This window comes from Pinus tabuliformis, chromosome 7 (assembly GCF_031772625.1).
Source record: "Pinus tabuliformis cultivar Carrire ecotype Pingquan chromosome 7, CPIR1, whole genome shotgun sequence".
Lineage (NCBI taxonomy): Eukaryota > Viridiplantae > Streptophyta > Pinopsida > Pinales > Pinaceae > Pinus > Pinus tabuliformis.
Window position 1 is genome coordinate 236,334,406 of NC_142293.1, and position 22,640 is coordinate 236,357,045.

The 22,640-nt window shown below is 39.5% G+C and overlaps 1 protein-coding gene across 4 annotated transcripts in view; it reads left to right on the plus strand.

Annotated features, from left to right (window-relative positions):
- The first annotated feature begins 1,468 nt into the window (after positions 1-1,468).
- The window catches only part of LOC149246724 (TraB family protein), a 140,985-nt gene continuing 119,813 nt past the window's right edge, over positions 1,469-22,640 (plus strand). For 2 of the 4 annotated variants that reach the window (XM_089458004.1, XM_089458005.1), the window contains exon 1: positions 1,469-2,261. In XM_089458004.1, the coding sequence (XP_089314130.1) occupies positions 1,713-2,261 (549 nt within the window). In that variant the 5' untranslated portion in view covers positions 1,469-1,712. The remainder of the gene's footprint in view (positions 2,262-22,640) is intronic. The other 2 variants (XR_016266550.1, XM_089458003.1) reach the window with 2 other exon arrangements.

Genomic DNA, 22,640 nt, shown 5'->3' on the forward strand with positions numbered 1-22,640 from the left:
CATTTGCTCAATTCTTTTTAGGTACCTTATAAGACACACCATAGTAATTGCTTCAATGGGGGCTGCTCCTATTTCACTCTCTCCCATTTGCTCAATTCTTTTTAGGTATCTTATAAGACACACCATAGTAATTGCTTCAATGGGGGCTGCTCCTGTTTCACTCAACATTATCTCATAAGGAACTGGACTTTTTATTTTGAACTTGCTCATTATCAAGTGTTTTTGTATTTTCTCAATTTGTTTCCATTTTGAGACACGGATACTGCTAGCCCACAATTCACACCCATATAGCACCACTGGATAAACTAGGAGTCCAAAAAGCACTTTAATCATTTTCCAATCCCATAACTCTTCCCCTCTACATATCTGTTTTGAAGAGCATATAATGTTTTCCACCCTCCTAAAATTATCTTATTTTTGCAGTCCTCCCAATTAAGCTCTTGTTGAAATCAATCCCTAGATATTTGTATTCATTTACTTCTTCATGAATGTCGCTGTTTCCTTTTATTAGACAAAAAAACATTATTTTGGTCTTTCTTGTATTGACTTGCATCCTCACCGCTCTACAAAAATGTTTAAGGGCATATAGGTGCATTTGCACCGATTTAGCAATCATTACAAGGTCATCAACATATAAAAGGGGCTTTATCACGTACTCCCCCAACTGAACACCATCCCCACGTTGTAGATTTAGCCACTCTTCCAATTTATCAATATATAAACCAAAAAGAGTAGGGGATAGAGGGCAACCTTGCTTACTCCGATATCACTTCTAAAGCTTTCCGAAATGCCCTCTCAAGTTCTAATTTTGACTTTCACATTTTCATAAAGCCTATGGACAATGGCTCTATAATTCAAATGAATTTCAAGTTCTTCCATTCTACGCCACCCTGTCAAATGCTTTTTTGAGGTCAAAAAGAGTAGCAAAATACCTCATGATCCACTGTAGAAAGTTTCGGTCTAAAACCTCCTTGCCCTTTTGCCCTTTTTTCTTTTACTTCTGTCTACTTAATGATTGAGCCGAGATGCCCATTCTACAACCCATTGTGATGACGATGTAAAACTTTGTCCGTTCTTCCGTACTTTGTGAACTAAAAATAAACTATTCTTTAAATAAAAAAATAATGTCAGCTATAATAAAAAGCAAAGACTAATATGCTATATATGATTTTTATTCCTCTGAAAACTTAGCCAAATCTTTTATTTTTCTAATTTTCAACTTCTTAATTCCAATCTCCACCTTTTCTAACTTCCCTTGAAAATTATAAACGTTATTACTAATTTAAAATAAAACCCTGTTTCACATAAAGATAGAAAGTATTACGAAAGCAACCAGAAATATTAAGCAATAATTCCAACTCTAATCAAGTTAAGAATGGATTATTAAGGCAAAATACCAAGTGGAAGGAAGGTAAGAATATTTTTTATTTGACGTGGAGTGAAGTGTTCAGATTGATACTTATCCAGGAATCTGGAATCCAGGAGTATATCGAAGTAAGTGATATATATATTTTAATTAAAATAATAAAAAAAAGGAAAAATAGGCTTCAGATCTTGCACAGAAGAAGGTTAAGATATCGATCCTCGTTGGGTCCTAAAGCCTGACGTCTTTCAATTTAATAGCTGTGAACGCTTGCTTTCTCCATCTGTACTATTTTCCTGAAAATTCTGGGGTGATTAACAGACCCGGACCAGTTAATTACCCTCTGAAAATGGATGACATTAATGCTAAAAACGATGACTATTCTGATAACCACAAGTCACTACCAGAAGAAGAAGTAGAACAGCCCGCAGTAACAGGAGGAGAAGGAGATTCAGGGTTTGAGGACTACGTGGACATAGATAGAAGCGAAGCTGTAACTGACATTGGTCTCGAAGATCAGCCCTCGGTCACATTACATTCGCCCCCAGCTGAAACGCCTGTGGATCATAACGATCTTATTACCGATGGATCCAGCACAGAGCCGAACCGTGAGGTCACATTTGAAAAGGGTACTGCAGCAGTTGGAAGCTCTGAAACCCCCGATAGTGCTGAAGTTCCCGCCAAGAACGGCGCCCCTGATGAATGCGAGGGTGGCTTTGCGGCAGAGAGCGGTGCCCGTGACAAGCCCGAGGATGATTTTCATGAAACCGGGCGGGATTCTGAGGAGAGGACGCTTCCGGAAGAGTACCGTAAGGGACTGGTTGTTTTGCAGTGCGAATCCACGACGCCAGGTGGAATATGCGACGTTTATTTGGTCGGCACAGCTCACGTATCTCTGGTATGTTTTTTGGTTCGTTCTTTTTAAATGTATTTGGGGTATTTTTCAAGAATTCCACCACCATTTCACACTAACTTTTGATAGTTTGATTATAAATATTGATATCTCAACTGTAATTGAATGATGAATTTCGGATATCGGTGTGATGCAAACCAAAATTGGTGCAGGAAAAATGCAATAGGAAAAAATGATGTGCGGACAATCTCACTAATAAGGAAAACATGCACGTTCTTGGAAATTTTATAAATAAATGTATAATTAGAAAAGTTAAAATTAAACAGGGACCATGCTTCATTGAAACATGAAAGTAACAACATTAACATGAGATGTTAGCGTAAGAAAAAGAAATACGACATGCCTTGATTTTTTAATTTCGTAAACTAGTCAGAGTTTTCTGTTTTCATTCGAATCGCAGGCCTTATATGGTGAACAATACAAACACTAAATTGATCTCAAATTTGTATTGGAAAGAGGCACAACCTATCTGAGTTTGGGACTGATCCACCAAGTATTTAGTGGTAGATCCGAGTCTTCTCTCCGCTGAAATCACAAAACTAGAGTATCAAATTTTAGACCAGAAAACTAAATAAAATCAATGAAGAACAAAGGGTGAGGGCTTGGCTAAATTGGGCAACCTCCTTGGGTGGCTTCACACCACTTGAGTCTGACTCTAACTATCCCAACACTTTTCATAAGCAGCCAAGTGAAATCTAAGTGGAGGATAGAGACAAATCAGCAATGAAGAAAGAGCTGTGACGTGCTCATAACGTTTGTTTTACAATAACTAACTCTCATAGTGAGGTTGCCGAAATTATTATAAATATAATAAAAAATAATTGATATTCATGAAGCAATTTAGAGTAGCTCTCAGAAAATCTCTACAGGGGGCACGTTACTCATACACTAGAATCTCAAGAGATCTTGAGAGATTCTCTCTATAAGTAGGGCCGTTACTCTTATAAACGCAAAACCAAACGAGTAACAGATCATTAATCCACTCACACACTGTCTACAAATAGAACTCCTAAAATTTTGGAAATCCTTAACAATTATGGAATGCTGCCAAATGAATGAAATGATTCGGAGAACATATTCAGAGCAACAAACTAACACTTCTTATGTTGCTATCTCCAAAATTTATTCATGTGTAAAAACATATTGGAAGATGTTATGAGCAGGAACATTTTTCTTATAATGCAAGAAAATTCTTTGCATACGAGCTATTTTGTGTGTAAGCTCATAATTTTTTGCAATAGTGTGTTAGTCCTTAAGTGTTATATTTCAATGATAATAAATGCCATGTTTCCCATGAAATAAGGGTCTAATTACTCTTATTAGTAAATTGGACCTCAAGTAATGGTTTCTCTTTGGATAAAAAGGGTTTCCTTTATTTCTTTGTAACTTAGTAATTTCAACTATCTATTCAACAAAGTTTTCCTTTGTGGATATTTTTTCATCCATAATGTTCAAATTTGTAGTTGTAATCCACTTCGGCATGTATGTGCCCCTGCCCCATTACTCGTGTTTTGGCACTGATTCTAAATTCATGTTATTCTGAGCTTGTAATTATCACATTTGTATTTTATTTTGATTCATATCCATATTTGCAATAGTGTCATGTTAGTTTTTACAGGTATGCTACAAGTGGTATCAAAGTAGATATTTTGATCCTAGGATAAGTAACATATTATGGCAAGTGCCAAAAGCCACAAAGGAGGCAGAATAACTAAAAACATTAAAGGTGACAACAATAACAAGAGTAATATAGGACATAGTTTTTGAACCAAGTAAATGCAGTTAGAGGTGACATCAAATGGTTTAGGAAAAAACTATTGAACTAGGCAAACATGAAGATTAAAATGGGCCAAGAAGAAGTAATGAACTAGTTGAATAGAATGCTCCGTCAAACATTGATATGAGGTTGTGACTGTTGTTGAATTTTTCTACAAGATGCACAGTAGAATACAATTTTAAACCAAATATTTACTTCCTAATGATTTTCACTCATTATTCTTATGCCACTATTATCATTGAGCAATTACACTTTAGAAAATATCAACAGTGAATGCAGTGGAAATAGTAATGATCATAGAAAGACAACCATGCACAATAGAGACAATATTTTTACCCTGAGAAACCCAAGCTTGGGAGAAAACTCAAAAACTTTTCTTTAGGAGAAATTATTCTTTAGCAAGGTTTACAAATCAACAAATTGTCTAGAAATTTGTGCCAATAATCCAACCCAAATACTAGTCGAACTTGGTCAAAACTCCAACAAGTCAACATTGGTCAAACCAACCAAAAGTCAAATCTACAGTGAAACTTCGGCCTGGTCAAACTTGGCCCTACGGTCAATTCGACCCTGTGGTCAATGACCTGGGGTCAAAGGTGTGATTAACTTTGCCTTGTTCTGCGATCAAACTTGGCTTGTTCTGCAGTCAATGCCTAGTCAAGTAGCTCGATCAACTAGCTGATAAACTCGATCAACTTGTTGTGGTCAAAGTTAGTCAACATCTCACACATGCTGCCTCAAGAAGTTGGTCAAACTTGTCCTCTTCTCACACATGTAGCCTCCAAGAAGGATAGAAAGAAAAGATGAAGAGAGAGAATACTTGCGCTTGCTTGGTTGAGAAAATGAGATGTTACATCATTTATATATACTCGTCGAATGGGGGTAAAATAACCTAAGGGATGCACCCTTTCACCCCATAAGCCGACATGAGTTTCTGGGCTGACTTGGAGACCTTAAAAAATAAATTTATTTATTTTTTCTAGGTCATACGAGAATACCTTCTGATGCTACAAAAATCAGCACTCTATCTTAGTGAGGGAGGTATTCTCCTTGGTTACACACATATTTCTCCTTGGTCGAAATTTCTCCTCCACAAGAAAAGTTCATGAGCTTGTTATGTTGATTTAGTGTCTCCCTCACATGCATCTCTATAGATCACTCCATCTTGGAGTAAGCAATGTGAGTATCCTTGGGCATTAACCCCTGGCCAAATTAGCATGGTCCAACATAGGGCTGTAGGGGAGCACCCCCCCTTGATTCCGCTCCTGAAGCGCGCTCCGGATGGGAGCGACCCAGGAGCGCACAAAAAAAAATTTGCTCACTAACTTTCTCCGCAAATATATTTTCGCAAAGATGTTCTAAACACAATTTTTTTCAAAGAAACAAGATTTTTTGAGAGGGGCAGCCTTTTTTCAAGCCTATGGCCCTAGTATTGATATGCAATCATGGTAATGTTAAATTATTAAAGTAAAAGTGACATTTTGTTTTAACTTTCATTTTCATCCTTTTACTTAAATTTCTAACGCTACCATGAAATGACTTAGGATGTTTGAGAGTGTTTTGACCTCATTGGATTTCATATGGAGAAAGTAGAATTTTAGATCTCACTCAAAATCCAATAGACTTATCAATTTTTTAGGATTCCAGGATTCCAATGTTTCCATTGGATTTTGTCATGTACTAGGGTATGGGACTTGTAGGAGAAAGTTTTCTCCTAGATGATGGTCCTCAGCTGATAGCCTGTTGCGAAATCTAGGGGCAATAGATTTTGATGATTTCTCTTCTTTGATAATTGCTTGTGATGTGTTTTTACTTAATTAGCTTCTTGTTTCGCTTGATTATAATTAGTGCTCTTACCATCAAATAACTACCAAATCATAAGAACAATGAGACAAGAGGACACAAGATATAGGCGATCAGCCAGGGCTGAAACCTCTCCTCTCGAGAGGAAAACCCACTAGAATTCTTCTCTTCTTATAGAACTTCAAGTGATGAATTCCAAGACTTATGACCTTTGACCAAAACCCTCCAAGACCAAGTTGAACTTCTCCTTTGAAAAACTTTCTTCTAGCAAAGTCAACCCAAGTCAATCTAGCTTCACAATTGCTGTCATTCTTTGCTTCAACCTCAACTTCGGACCTACAATTGGTACTGCAATTTTCAATAAGGTATTTTTACCCTCTTTTTCTCCTTCGCTTGGGATGGCTTCTTCTCCTAGGAAACTAGACTTGCAATGGAGACTTCTTTAGAGGAAAATCTTGACTTCCTTGTATGACTGCAATTCGGTACTTCTGCAGTAGAAAGTAAACCTAAATATTTTGCATGTGTGAGGTGTATAGCCCAAAAAAAATCCTTAAAAACTTTGTTTTCCTCTTCCTTAGATTCTCCTTCCCTTCGCTAAGTATCCTTCACTCTTCTTGTCCTTCTACAAACTTGATTGATGTACTTTGCAAATGATGTCAAGTCCTCTATATATAGGTTTCTTGTTGCATCTTGTAGGTCGACTTGTCACTATCCTTGGGCCGAATTTTCTCTTGTGAAGGCTGACTTGTTGCTTGCACATTAACTAGGTCTTGGAGGGTCTTTTACTCAAATAATTTTTTCTTTACAATATGTAACATGCCCAAGAGGGTCTTCCATACATGACGATGACTCAATTGACATGTAGATTCAATGACAAGCCCTAGAAGCACTCAATGGGTGCTTGGCCTATAAAAATAAATTTCCCTTGAGCATGAAAACTATGCCTCAAGAATGGCAATAATAAATTTATTTTTTTCTTTTCATCAAATACATAAAATCATGATTACATGTGTCGTTTTGAAGACTGACCCCAGTTACATATTTCAACACTCCCTCTTAACTAGGGAGGTATTCATAATCCAAACAAGGTTCTTGGACATTCTCAAATTGAAGAATTCTCATAAGAAGAGTTGAATTGGTAAGCCATCTCATAAGCTACGTACTTACCTTATGTCAAAACATCTCATCATACTAACCAACATTGTCACATAGCAAGGCCTTGATTAACAACTCTATCTCTTCACAAGAACAGAGCACAATGCTAGTGAGACCAATGGCTGACATACACCATCATCATTGTCTCTCAAAGCACATACCCCACTTGGGTGTTCACAGGGTATGTCCTTTTAGGACAATTTCTATCTTGTAATAGCACATCCTCGAGGAATTTCCTCTTCGACTACTCTTACATTTTGGATTCCCTACCACATCCTCAAAGAGTATCGGAATCAATCTCAGATGCTTACCCAATCCTCCATTCTTTCTTCACAATATGAAGACAAGGATGATGTGTCTATCTCTCCCTCTCAACTAGGGAAGATATACACATTCCCGTAAAAGGAATATACCCTAGCTCTCTCTTATGAGGGACTTGTTTAAGCTCCCTCTTAACTAGGGACTTGTTTCCAACAACAACTCTCTGCGCTTGTACTTTTAGCTGCTTGTAGAGCTCCTCCTTTCGATGTCGTGAATTTCATCTTCATCATTATGGAGCCTTTCATCTTCTAGGTTTTTTTCGTAGGGCATAATCCATCCATCACTTTCCTTCACGAACCATATCAGTCATGTCATCCTTATCTTCATTAGAAAGCGATCTAGTCAACATCTGGCTTTTTTTCATTCGCTACTTCTTCCAAGTCATGTTACTTTTAGGATCTTTCGTCCATTCCCATGAGTACTAATTGTAGGTGACATCTACAACTCTCTTTCGGTAGCCTTTTATTAACCCAACCAAATGTTCAAAAATAAAAAACGAACGTCAAATCAAAGTTACCTTTTATGATGGCCTTTCATCATGACATCTGCTTGCTTGCGACATCAACATCCTGCACATTCATAAACACATCTCCAAGACATTCAATGTCAAGGGTCTCCTTCCTTTACAAACTTTATCAGAGTCTTCATGCCTTCTCCATGGAGATGTCTTAGCCAATTCTTTTAGTCATCGGATGTTGATCACTTATCTTATGTGACCATAGTTTCATTTCTCACGAACTTCTGTTCCTTTCTTCACATATTTCTCCCTAGGAACTTCTATACATAGTTCCTTAACTTTGTCAACTACCTCATATTCCATATGAGGACTTATTATATTGATTTCATCTTGTCAATATGTGAACTAGTTTAAGGTATATGCCTTCCTGCATCTTTCCAAATGAAGAGATCCTTCTTCTTTGATCATGCTCATAAGATAGAGCATTCATCCATGCTATCTGCAACTATATGATGACATGACTTAATCTATCAAATAAATACATACCTTGTTTCTTCTTTTGGTCATCTAGACTTCCTTCGACAACTTCCTTTCCTTGTTTGAAAGTTCTTCAACCATTTTGACATGTTGCACTCCTTTGTCACCATACCATCATCCTTCTAAACAATGGATCCCACACAAGGTGGAATGATCAGCGAGACACTTGCTTGTTACAAGTATAGGTGGATCTTCTAATGAAGATTCCAACAAAGGATCTTGATTATCCTCATCCTACAAATGCTACTTTCTTAATGATGATGATGTATTATGAATCCTTTTTATCTTCTATCATGCTAGATGACTTTCTTTCAACCATATATAATACTTATGCTTTCAATGAAGTTACCAAGAGCTATTTCCTTTCTAAGATGACTTCTACATCCATGTAGACTTCTACTTCAACCATCCTTTCAAGCTTCCATAATGATGTCATGAGCTCTTGCTTCAATTGTATGCTTTTAATATGATGCCATCTCCTAATATCTAAGTTGCCGGATCCTGCACATGGAAGGCCAGGATCCTCGGATCCGCGGATTTGATCCGGATCTGGATCTGCCTAGATACGCATAAAATACGGTTAGCTTGCGGATCTCGAATTTTATGAAACATATTCTGAGCCGAGGAAACGTATCCCGAGTTAGGTAGTCGGATGTTTGGATTTCAAGTGAAATAAAATTACAAATCGAAATTTTCCTTTAGGTTTTCGGCTTCCTTAAATTGTGGTCCCCTAAGTTGCACGAAACGGGGATACGGGTACGAGTTTTTGAAACGGGCACGGGTACGAAACGCGACCACCCCAAATTTTGGAAACGGGGAAACACGAATCTATATATATATATATATATGTGCAATCATAAAGCATACATGATCCATTATAATTTATTACATTTAAACATTATGATTAAATTTACATCATATTTACTCATGAATGATCACATAATGAAAATAAAAATATCGGAATATCCAAAAGCAACCTTTATTATATATCCAAATCTCAAAATCAACTTTTATTATATATTAATATATGAGGCTGCAAGTACAATAAAGACTATAAGGCTGTAAGAACTATAGAGACAAAAGACTAATCCTCATCATCATAATCCTCATAAAAAATAGAAGTAGAACAATGCTCAATAGTGGATGGTGGCGCTGAAGAAGATGATGGGCCAATTCCATTTCCAGGCTGAAACCACTGCTCTCTTCCTCTCTTCTCCTTTGCTAAAATTGTCAGTCTCCAAGAGAAACGACTTGCTCAATTGTGTGATGAGCGAATGAGGTGAAGGTCACTTTTATAACTTGAGAGAGGCATCTAGAAGCAACTAGAAGCCACTTTAGTCACCCAATTAACAAATAGAAAACAAAATAATAAAAAAATAAATAAGAAAAAGTCAATTTGCATGGGGAAACTTGAGAAACGGGCCAGTACGACCAGAAATGAGTTTCCGGGCCGTACTGTACAGGTTTCCCCCTTTCCGTACAGAAACAGACCCTCTGCGCACGTTTCCTGCAACTTAGGTCATCCCCTTCTTGGACTATTCACTTTGTCGGTAATCTTGATTAACGCCCAAGTGAGCAAAGAACTGTGCTTGGATTCTTGAATATTCACCCTTGGCCCCCCTGCTTCACACAACGATAGAGCAAGTTGCGAGGAACTCGTCGCCGGCTGGGTGGGCACAAAGGTTAAAACTTGAAAGCAACACGAAGAAACTTGAAACAAGGTTGTCGCTGGTCGGGTGGGAAACATGCAGACAGGAGGACACAGGAGGAACACGCAGACAGGAGCACACAGGAGGAACACGCAGACATGAGCAACATAGGTTAGTTGAAAGCAACACACACTACGCACACAGGAGCACGATGACTCACAGCAACAAGTAAAATTAATTTTTAATTTTTATGTATTCTGTGTCTAAAAAAATTAAAATATACATATCACATGTCATATTGTGTATTCTAAAATTAACAAACGTGAGTAAAGTTGCCACTGAGTTTGCTAGCACCATGAGCGTTTTTTGTGGACTTAGACCTTAGTCGATTCTTGGCAAAAACCCAGGTAGGGTGGACACACAGACAGTAGCTCCAAATAATATTGTTAGCTTGAGGTTAGTGCATTTGTTAGCTCGAATGGTTAAGTTTTAAAATTAATTGTCATGTTTTCAACTTCTCTCCTTATTATTATCTCCCGTTGGTCAGGGGTTTTGTGAACGAGACAAACCAAATTACTTGTGATCCCGCTATGCAAGAACAAATTGAGAGTTATTTTTCTGCAGGGCAAGCAGTGTTTGATGTTCAGCTTTTGAGTGGGGTCCTTGACAGTTGGGAATCTGCTACCCTAACTCTTAAAAGGTTAAATTATGAGATAAGAACTGTCAAACTGAAAAGAGTGGTCCTTAATGAGAAGTACGCTAGTCCCATAGACTATTTTTAGTCTCGTGGACATTAAAATATCATTCATTGTTATCTTTCCGAAGCGTTAATAAAAGACTTTGTAAAAAAATTATTTATGAAATTTTATTTTTGAAATGATAATGACTTGAAAGATTATTTATAAAATTTTGATGTATTTAATTTTTTTCCCTTGGGAAAAATTGTAATTTTATTAAAAATAACAAAATTACATTTTGTAGATGCAGAAGTGCATATGCAACAAGCAACACAAAAGACTGTAGTCAAAAATAGAAAAAACCGGAAAATATAGTACAAATGGGGAGGAAATTATGTTTTCCTCCCCTTTTTCTTCTCAACCTTTCGCCACTCCCCCAGAGTCTGTGAGGATGAAAAAAGTACGAGAGAAGAGTCCTCCACAATGCAAGGATTATCCTTGTCTGTATCAGAGTGATTTGGAGAATGCTATCTTTTAGCTCCGCTAGTGTCCTCTATATCTGGTATCTTCTCCGGCAAAGAGTCCATCAATTCCTGTGCTGCAATTTTCTCAGATTCTAGGGACTTGTGTATCTGATTGTTAGCTATGGGGATGGATGCCGTGGCTTCTTCCCCAATAGGATCATCATCATGTTTAGGTGGAGGGTTAACTGCCTCCTCGTCCTCTGTTTCTTCTTCTGGATTCACTGTGCATTGCCAGCCTCTTGGTTTTTGTGCTTGTTTCTTGTTTCTTTTGTTTTCTCTTTTGACTTGTGGACAGTTATTACGGAGGTGACCTGTTTGTTGACAACCTCGACACCTGAAGGCCGTGTTTTCATAATCTAGTGGCTGTTTCCACTGTGTGTTGTTATGGATCAGAATTATGCTGTCAGGTAGCCCTTGACTAAGATCAACCTCCACACAGATTCTGGCAAAAGTATGTATGCATCTAGCAATTCTTTCCACGTCTTGCTTGATGTATTTACCTATCGCATTCCCCATTGCTTCAAAAACTTTGGGAAGCCAGAAGTGTAATGGGAGGTTGTGTAGCCTGACCCATACCGGCATTTTGGAAACCACCATAGAGGAGGGGTCAAATCCCGAGAACTAGGGGGTCATGAAGAGTCCTACATTGTCCCAGAACCATGGCCCCTCATGGAGGACATATTCTTTTTCCTTGACCTTGTCGAATTTGACAATAAAGAAACCCTTGGAGCACAAATAGATGTCACAGTTGGTTTTCCATGTGGAGAAGATCCATTGTCTTAATGCATCTGTTTTGGGCCAAAAGCCATTGAATCTGCATATGACAGCCATGGAAGAGAAATCAGTGTAAAAATTGTTTACCTCAGGCAAATCGATTGTCAGTACTGGAGTCTGCGATCTTTGCTCCACAATATAGGGTCCAGGTAGATCTTGTATTGGTGCTGGCTTGTTGGTGGCTTCCCCCTTCCCTTTGACGGCATCCTTGAAAGAACCTGTGCCCTTTGAGCAAGATCCAAAGCTTCCACCTCTCAGCCTCGTGCTTAGTATGATGGTTGAGTCTCGCACAATGCTATAGTGCTGCACTGTATATTTATCCTGTAGAATTTGTCCTGCATATACCAAGCTTAGCAGGTTTGCTGAGATGCCTAAATCTTCTTGTATTTCATCCTTTATATTTTTTATCAGCATCCCTGTCCAGATTTGCTTGCAAATCGTATTCCTTGACAGGGTTCTGATGAAAATTTGTGTCCGTTCCTGGCCGGGGTCCTTGATGGCTAGTTTTGTTTTTTCCCTGGAATCTTCTGCTATTTGGGTCACCGATGCAATAAGGGGTGCAGGCTCACCGAGGTCATTTTTCCCCTGCTCATATAAAATACCCACAGGTCCTGTGTGTATCAGGGAAACCCTGACCACTCGACGAATGGCATTTTTGATGGGGAGGGCCCGAGTCTTGTATTTCTTCTCTGCCTTGAAATCATGCTCCCACGTCTGTTTGGAGGTGTACGGGGGTGCATCGAAGCGCTTGTACCACGACCCTATGCTCCCGCCCCTTTCTTGTTTGTCGACCTTTCCTTTAAAAATTTGCTTGAGAACAACGGTTTGGTCTTCCCTCCCCAAAAAGGTTCTCGAAACAACGTCCAAATGAATATAAACCCCATCACAATGATGCACCAGAAGGAAAATACATTCGTATTTCTCCACGGCTAAGAGGAATCCCACCCGGGGAACCCTTAAAAATAAACTATAGCAAAGGAAAAAACATGGAGAGAGGATTACCCACGCAACAATGGCTTCTCCATCTCGCTTCGCCCGCAACAACAGATAAAAAACATCCGCATCTATGGGCTCGGATCTTTGAGCATCAAAATGTATGCCATTAACGGTCTTTTGTCTGTCCACCAAGCAAGATGCATCCGTATAATCACGCTCCCCTGTTTCATGTGAAACCCTCGGAACAATATGCCATATTTCCAAAAGAGTCTCTGCCAGAGAATTCGTTCTATGACCGCTACTACGGTTTTTTTTGTTGAATATATTAGAGCCCAAAAGCCCCTGGCCACCATAGTCTCCAGCAGTGGATTTGTTAAATTGGCAACTAGGGCCAAACTCCATGTGGGTTAGCTTATTGATGGCAGCTGATATTTTTATTGGATCCCTCTCGTCGAGAGGTGTAGGATTGATCCTAAGATCATCCGATTCCGATAAGTATTTATGGAGATATGAATTTATTTTGATTATATAATTATTATCAAACCGACCAACACTTGTGTAGGCTCTAGAAGCCCAAGCGTCATGTCTATTCAACCTATACGTTTTTGGTATAAATAGATGAGGATTTGATGTCTTTTGAACACACATTCTTGAGTAATATCCTCCTCTCCACGTCTAGGTTTTCGGTGAAGGAGAGAGACACCATGAGTGACACACTGGTCATCAAAGTGATGCCCTAGCTGCTGTATGTTGCCCTAAGCTGCAGTCAATGTGAGAATCTGCTCCTGGAAGAGCCACAGTCATAACGCTAGTCATGAAGGACCATGAAGCCACGTTCATCTATGTAAAATACGCATCAACAAAAGACCTAACATGTAGGTCTGGCAGCATAGTTTAAGAGAGACGTGGACATATATATATGTAGTTCATGCTATGGTTCATATATGCAGTTCATAATAGATACAGTGGACATATTACGCTATTCAGATTACACTGGTTATGGATAATACCTCCACGCAGTTATAATACGCATATGGGAATGAACATATGTATGTAAACGCAGTCATATATTATGGAATGGCAGCAGCTGTATGGAACACAGATACTGGAACGCAGAAGTCATATTCGTTATGTAAATGCAGTCATATATTATGGAACGGCTGCAGCTGTATGGAACGCAAAAGTCATATTCGTTATGTAAATGCAGTCATATAAGAACGCAGTCACAGATAAGTGGGCAGTTACATAAATATGGAACGCAGGATCTGGCAGCATAGTTTAAGAGATACATATATACGCAGGCATTTTGGCAGCGTAGTGGAGGCATCTCTCTCTCTCTCTCTCTCTATATATATATATATATATATGCAGGATCTGGTAGCGTGGTTTAAGGACATGAAGTCTCAGGTGAACACAGTCATAATATTAGTGACTATTACACATACGCACAACACTTATACGCTGAGACCTTATATGCTGGAAACCCCATACTCTACACACACAGCCATACACACGCACATTCATGCGTTGCAGTAACGGTTATATGTAAACGCTGGCAGTCATACGCTGCAGTAATGTAATCACTGGATAGTCTTATATATATGCTGGAGTCATGGTTATATATACGCTGGGTAGTCATAGGCTGGTCAGCAAGACAAGGGTGCCACTATCATCAAGCCGCAGTGATGAAGAGGTAAACGCAGTCATGGTATTGGAGGAATACCAATACGCTGTGTATAATGGGATTGCATGGAACCACAGCCTAGCTGCTTTGCTTGGCTGCAAGCCATAGCAAGTAGCTAAGGCTGATATCAACAAAGGCAAATTGTTGCAACAGCATGAAGCATGATGATGCATGAGCAACATGAAGTATGAAGTCATGGACAACTTGATGTATGGGTAGCACAGTGATCATGAGTAGCATGAGGATGCATGATGCAGCTTGATGATGCTACACGGTAAGGTGTAGTAGATGAACGAAATGGATAGGTGAAGTCGTCACCTAGGAGATTCAGTTGAAGCAGAATGTCTTCAACTGATCTCATCATTATAGGAAATGATCTATGCTCATATCCAGATAAGTCAAAGTGTTGACTTCTGTTGTAAATGTACCATCTCTCTCTTTCTCTGTTGAACTTTGAAGAACATAAAAGAAGAATTGATCAAGGGTTTCCCCACACATTATGGGGTTTGTCCCTGGCTTGCGCCACATGTTGTGTCCTCTTGTCTTGGCTTGTATTCTGCGATTTATATTTATGTTCTATCTGCAGTTTACTTTATGCTGATGTGATTGCTAATATGGAAAAGAAATTAAATAAATTGCTCTAGCATAGAACACACCTAAAAGTAACATGGTATCAGAGCTGGGGTGAAAACAATGCCCAAGCAAGAGTGAAACAACAATCACCAAAGACAGTTGGGACAAGACAAAAGGATTAGGGTTCTTCACAATTCACTTAGGGTGAAGTCGAAGCAGAGCATATTATCAGAATGACGTAGCAGAACTTCTGATGGCATACCTAAAGATCACTTCATTGGGAAGTTCGGATCTAAGGGTGGAAGGAAAGGTATATGTCTTGGTTATGAGTTTGGCCTTTATGCGAAGGAGTGTCCGAATGACAGAGATGAAGGTCATCAAAGACATGGCCGACTCTTCAAGGAAGCAAAGAACCCAGTGCTTCAAGGCACTTCATCGGATAGAAGGGTGCATGGAAACAATCGTGGGATTACACTTGAAGCCAATGCCACCTATCCTGGAAAAGGAATGGAAGTCAAATGTTTTATGGTGGCATTCATCAATGGAAAGGTACGTGTTTGAAAATTAAATTTTCAAAGATGTTTTTGAGTTCAGGGTTGTATCAAGTTGCAGGAAGTCCACTGGGGACCATGTCCATTGACACATCACCGAAGGTCTGTGAGTCAGATGGTGACAGAGATGTTTGAATTCAAAAAGAGCATGAAGGTACATGTTTGAGATGTATCGAAGGAAAATCTTACAAGGGGACCATTCCCCCTCATGTAGCAGGTCCACAAGTTTGGAAAAACCTGTGGAGTTTGAGATTCATAAATAGGAATCTCATGTATAAAGGTGGAAGAAAGCCCTCTATGGCTTGAAGCAAGACACCCCGAGCATAGTATGAAAGGATCAACAACGGTCTAATGAGGTTGAGATTCACTAGGAGTGAAATATATTCAAACCATCCGAAGGTTGTGGATGACGGACCTCTCATACCGACACCTATGTCTGATAGGTGCAGACCCTCTCATTTGTAGAAGACAGAGGGAGTTGGATTCCGAATGTGGAAAGATAAACTGCTAGCCTGTGACTACCTCGAAGATCTTAACTTTCAGAGGTTATATGACGGACTTGATTTGGGAATGCCTCTGAGTTTCATAAACTCATTCGCATTGATGTTCTTGGTGAACCTTCGTTCGGACATATGTTTTGCAGTTAGCATGGTGAGCTCATATTTGGTTGAGCCTCACTGGATTGGTGCCAAGAATCTTCTGAGATATCTTCAGGGCATAATCTCTCATGGATTGAGATACACTGTCGGGAAGGTGAAATTGCATTATTATTCGAATGTTGAATGGGCAGGCAGTGTGGAGGATCACTAGAGCACTTTTCAGTGCTGGTTCTCTTTGGATTCCGCTTCGATGCAGGAAGCAGAAGTTGGTCGCTATAAGCACCGCCAAGACCAAATACATGGATGATCTCATATGAAGTTGCATGGTTGCGGAAGCTCTTAAGTGAGCTGTTTTTCTTTGTGACAACTAGTGGTAGAATTCGATTATTGAGGAATCTCGTATTCGATAATTGCTCCAGCAAACAGACATCAGACACTGCCTTATCTGGGATATGGGTTGATGAGCAAGGAGGTTCCATCACACTGAGATGATGTATAGGTCGCTAAAGCCCCGAGGGAAAGATCAAATTTGTGATTTTCTCAAACGACTTGGAGTCGTCGAGAGACCTTTGTAAAAGGGTCCTGCATGTTGCATACATTGAGCTCTGGGAGCTCTGGGGGGCTTGCGGTTCTTACTGGAGCAACATACGACGACAGGGTGACTCACCCTCTCCTGGTGGTGCGCACTGGAACAAGATATTCGCTCCCTTGTGGGACAAGATGATTCGCTTTCTTGTGGAACAGGATGATTCACTCTCCTGTGTAGCAGGATAATTAGTTCTCCTGTGAGGCTTGGATTGATGTGTTCTCCATGGCGATTGTAGAAGGATTGATGTGTTCTCCTGTGAGGATAGGATTGATTAGTTCTCCTATCGAGGCATCCTACCCATGCAGTCTGGGACTCATGGGAAGTACCTCTCATCTGATCAATGAGCAAGGAAATGAAGTTAGGGACCATAGTAGTACCGATGGACGCATTGTTGTATCTACCGTACTCCCTACGCTAGGATGACCCCCATTGATCTGGGATCAATGATACTGGTCTGGGACCAGTGGTACATACTCCGAGACTGACTTCGTGTCAGTACAGGACTGGTCTGGGACCAGTGAGAGTGGTACATACTATGACGCTGACTTCGGGTCGACTAAGACTGGTCTGGGACCAGTGGTACACTCTCTGACACTGCAGTATTGGTCTGGGACCAGTGGTAGGAGTTGTACCATACTATGACGCTGACTTCGGGTCGGTTGAGACTGGTCTGGGACCAGTGGTACATACTCTGAGACTGACTTCGTGTCAGTGCAGTACTGGTCTAGTACCAGTGAGAGTGGTACATACTATGACGCTGACTTCGGGTCGGCTGAGACTGGTTTGGGACCAGTGGTACATTCTCTGAGACTGCGATATTGGTCTGGGACCAGTGGTAGGAGTGGTACCCACTATGACGCTGACTTTGGGTTGGTTGAGATTGGTCTGGGACCAGTGGTACGCACTGTGAGACTGACTTTGGGTCAATGGAGAATGGTATGAGACATTCTCGATCAATTCTTCTTCTTCATAGTTCAGCAGAGCCAGCAAAGCCAGCAGAGCTGAGCAAAGCATAGCAGAGCCAGCTGAGACAATAGAGCTGAGCAGAGCTGGGCATAGCAGTGCAGGGCACTGATGGCAAAGATAGTACAATCGGACTTATGGATCAACAGATGGAGTTCTCCCTATTTGAGAGGGAGTGTTAAATTGGCAACTAGGGCCAAACTCCACGTGGGTTAGTTTATTTATGGCAGCTGATATTTTTATTGGATCCCTCTCGTCGAGAGGTGTAGGATTGATCCTAAGATCATCCGATTCTGATAAGTATTTATGGAGATATGAATTTATTTTGATTATATAATTATTATCAAGCCAACCAGCACTTGTGTAGGCTCTAGAAGCCCAAACGTCATGTCTATTCAACCTATACGTTTTTGGTATAAATAGATGAGGATTTTATGTCTTTTGAACACACATTCTTGAGTAATCTCCTCCTCTCCACGTCTGGGTTTTTGGTGAAGGAGAGAGACACCATGAGTGACACGTTGGTCATCAAAGTGATGCCCTAGCCGCTGTACGTTGCCCTAAGCTGCAATCAACGTGAGAATTTGCTCCTGGAAGAGTCGCAGTCATAACGCTAGTCATGAAGGACCATGAAGCCATGTTCATCTATGTAAAATACACATCAACAAAAGACCTAACACGCAGGTCTGGCAGCATAGTTTAAGAGAGACGTGGACATATACATATGCAGTTCATGCTATGGTTCATATATGCAGTTCATAATAGATACAATGGACATATTACGCTATTCAGATTACACTGGTTATGGATAATACCCCCACGCAGTTATAATACGCATATGGGAATGCGCATATGCATGTAAACGCAGTCATATATTATGGAATGCCAACAGCTGCATGGAACATAGATATTGGAACGCAGAAGTCATATTTGTTATGTAAACATAGTCATATATTATGGAACGGCAGCAGCTGTATGGAACACAGATATTGGAACGCAGAAGTCATATTCGTTATGTAAATGTAGTCATATAGGAATGCAGTCACAGATAAGTGGGCAGTCACATAAATATGGAACGCAGGATCTGGCAGCATAGTTTAAGAGATACATATATATACGCAGGCATTCTGGCAGCGTAGTGGAGGCATATATATATATATATATATATATATATATATATATATATATATATATGCAGGATCTGGCAGCGTGGTTTAAGGACATGAAGTCTCAGGTGAACGCAGTCATAATATTACACATACGCACAACACTTATACGCTGAGACCTTATATGCTGGAAACCCTATACTCTGCACGCACAGTCATACGTACGCACAGTCATGCGTTGCAGTAACGGTTATATGTAAACGCTGGACAGTCATACGCTGCAGTAATGTAATCACTGGATAGTCTTATATATACGCTGGAGTCATGGTTATATATACGCTGGGTAGTCATAGGTTGGTCAGCAATACAAGGGTGCCACTATCATCAAGCCGCAGTGATGAAGAGGTAAACACAGTCATGGTATTGGAGGAATACCAATAGGCTGTGTATAATGGGATTGCATGGAACCACAGCCTAGCTGCTTTGCTTGGCTGCAAGCCATAGCAAGTAGCTAAGGCTGATATCAACAAAGGCAAATTGTTGCAGTAGCATGAAGCATGATGATGCATGAGCAGCATGAAGTATGAAGTCATGGACAACTTGATGTATGGGCAGCACAGTGATCATGAGTAGCATGAGGATGCATGATGCAGCACGACGATGCTACACGGTAAGGTGCAACAGATGAACAAAATGGATAGGTGAAGTTGTCACCTAGGAGATTCAGTTGAAGCAGAATGTCTTCAACTGATCTCATCATTATAGGAAATGATCTATGCTCATATCCAGATAAGTCAAGGTGTTGACTTCTGTTGTAAATGTACTATCTTTCTCTTTCTTTGTTGAACTTTGAAGAACATAAAAGAAGAATTGATCAAGGGTTTCTTCACACATTGTGGGGTTTGCCCTTGGCTTGCGCCACATGTTGTGTCCTCTTGTCTTGGCTTGTCTTCTGCGATTTATATTTATGTTCTATCTGCAGTTTACTTTATGCTGATGTGATTGCTAATATGGAAAAGAAATTAAATAAATTGCTCTAGCATAGAACATACCTAAAATTAACAGGATTGAGCCCAGACGTTGGGGCCGAACTGCAAAGAGTAGAGACACGAAAACCTAACGAGAGCGAGAGCCATAATTTTCCCCCGAGACCTTTCAATCCTTTTCTCTGCTTTAATGTATTTAATTGTGTATTTTGATTTTTAATTGTTTATTGATAATGTATTATAATTTGAATTTTATATGCAGTAACCTATAGACCATTATCAATATGGAACCATCATAGCATGAGCAAAGTGAAGGGGAAATCATCAAAACGGACCCAAAATCTCATCTATGGCAGTATGTGGAGATTATTGGAAAAAATCTCGGAGGTGGTTTATATAAATGGAAGTGCAATGAATGCCAAGTTATCAAAAATGGTGTTATGAATATATTCGAAACAGGAAAAGAGATCATGTCCTTTCATCAGTAAGCTTTAAGGACAAAGCTTTTTGAAGAGGAAGGCAATGCTATGAATATAATAAATGCAAATATAAATATAATAATAATAAATACTAATTAATTAACTAATAGTTAGTTAGTTGGTAATGAAGAGGCATGTCTCTAAAGACATAACCATTCGTGAAATGGTACCTGCCTGGGTATATATACAGGACCCTTAGTTTTAATCTCATATCAATTCAATATACAATATTCAATATAAAGCTACATGTCTTACAATGGACATTTACATCTTTGAAGTATTTCAAATATTTCCCCTGCATATACGACTTTTGGTCGTTACAAATGGCTCATATACTAGAGTGAAGGCCCATCTCACTGGTCAAACTAACACAGGGGTGCAAGTATGCACCGGGCCAAAGTATGCAAATGGCAAATCTGGCCAAGGTTTGAGTCCTGGAAAAATGAAATTCTATGCTGGTCAAACTAACACAGGGGTGCAAGTATGCACCGGGCCAAAAGATGCAAATGACAAATTTGGCCAAGGTTTGAGTCCTAGAAAAATGAAATTCTATGCATCTTTGCAAGAAGCTGCAAACACCTTGTGCAAAGCTCTACAACTAGGCCTACTGCCACAATTAATAAAAGGCCCACTCTAAACCCTCTTGAAGCAGCTTTCAATAATCAAGGTAGAGACATAGCCGATGAACATGTAGCTCGTTGCATCTATGCAAATGGGCCAGCATTCAATTTGTTGCGTTCCCCTTATTGGCAACAAATGATTAAGGCAGTTAATGAAACGCCAAAATGGTACAAAAGCCCTAGATATGAAAAGGTCTGCACTACTTTGTTGGCATCAGAGAGACAATCCGTGGATAGACAACTAGAGACAATCCTAGATACATGGGTAGAAACAGGAGTGTCCTTCATTTTTGAATGGAGAGACCAAAGAAACTTCCCTTTAATTAATGTTGTTGCAATATGCACCCAAGGGGCAATGTTTTTGAAGGCTGTTGATTGCAATGGAATAGAGAAAGGTGCATCTTTCATATCCACAATTCTTATTGATGCAATAGAAAGTGTGGGGCCACATAATGTTGTCCAAGTCATTATGGACAACACTCCTGTTTCTAAAGCTGCAGCTTTGATTGTGGAGGGTCAATATGATCACATCTTTTGGACTCCATGTTTAGTACATTCATTGAATCTTATGCTTGCCAAGATTGGTGAGATTGAATGGATAAATGAAATATATGGAACAACAAAAGAAATCCAAATGTTCATAACCAATCATTTAATGTCCCAGGCCATATATCGAGGTTTTGCAAAGTTGGAGCTACTGAAGGTACTGTTTTTTTAATCAATATTATTTGTATTGGAAATTCTTTATTTTAATTGCAAATTTATATATGATTTTTCATTTGAGATTTGACTTTTTGAAATTTGTAGGTTGTTGAAATTCGTTTTGCCTCCCACACTCTTGTCATAAAGAGCCTTGTGGAGGTGATACAAGCATTACAAGCAATGGTCATTGGTCCTCTTTGGGAATCATGGAGGCCTTCCGCTTTTGATAGAGGGCAAAACATCAAGTCCATCATTCTTGATGATGCATGGTGGGACAATGTCCAATACCGTCTGCGGTTTACTGAACCAATCTTGACCTTGATTAGGACATTTGAAACAGATACACCTTGCTTGGGGGAAGTTTATGAAAACATTGATAGTATGCTGGAGAGGATAAGGGAAATTATCAGGCAAGTGAAAATGACCGTTTTGAAACATTTTATTATGAAGTGAAGGACATAGTTACAGAAAGGTGGAACAAAATGACCGTACCATTACACCTTTTAGCCTATGCATTGCACACCAAATATTATCATTCCAAAATTGTCTTTTGTTCAATTTTAGGTATGTTCTGTGCTTAGAGCAATTTATTTCAATTTTCACAGTTAGCTCAATATCTTTTCCAGATTGGCAATCACATCAGCATTAAAGTAAACTGCAGATAGAACATAAACATAAATCACAGAAGATAAGCCAAGACAAGAGGACACAAGATGTGGCGCTAGCCAGGGACAAACCCCAATGTGGGGAAACCCTTGATCAATTCTTCTTATATGTTCTTCAATAGTTCAGCAGAGAGAGAGAGAGAGAGATAGTACGTTTACAACGGAAGTCAACACTTTGACTTATCTAGATAAGAGCATAGATCATCTCTAAGAAGATGATACATGAGATTAGTTGAA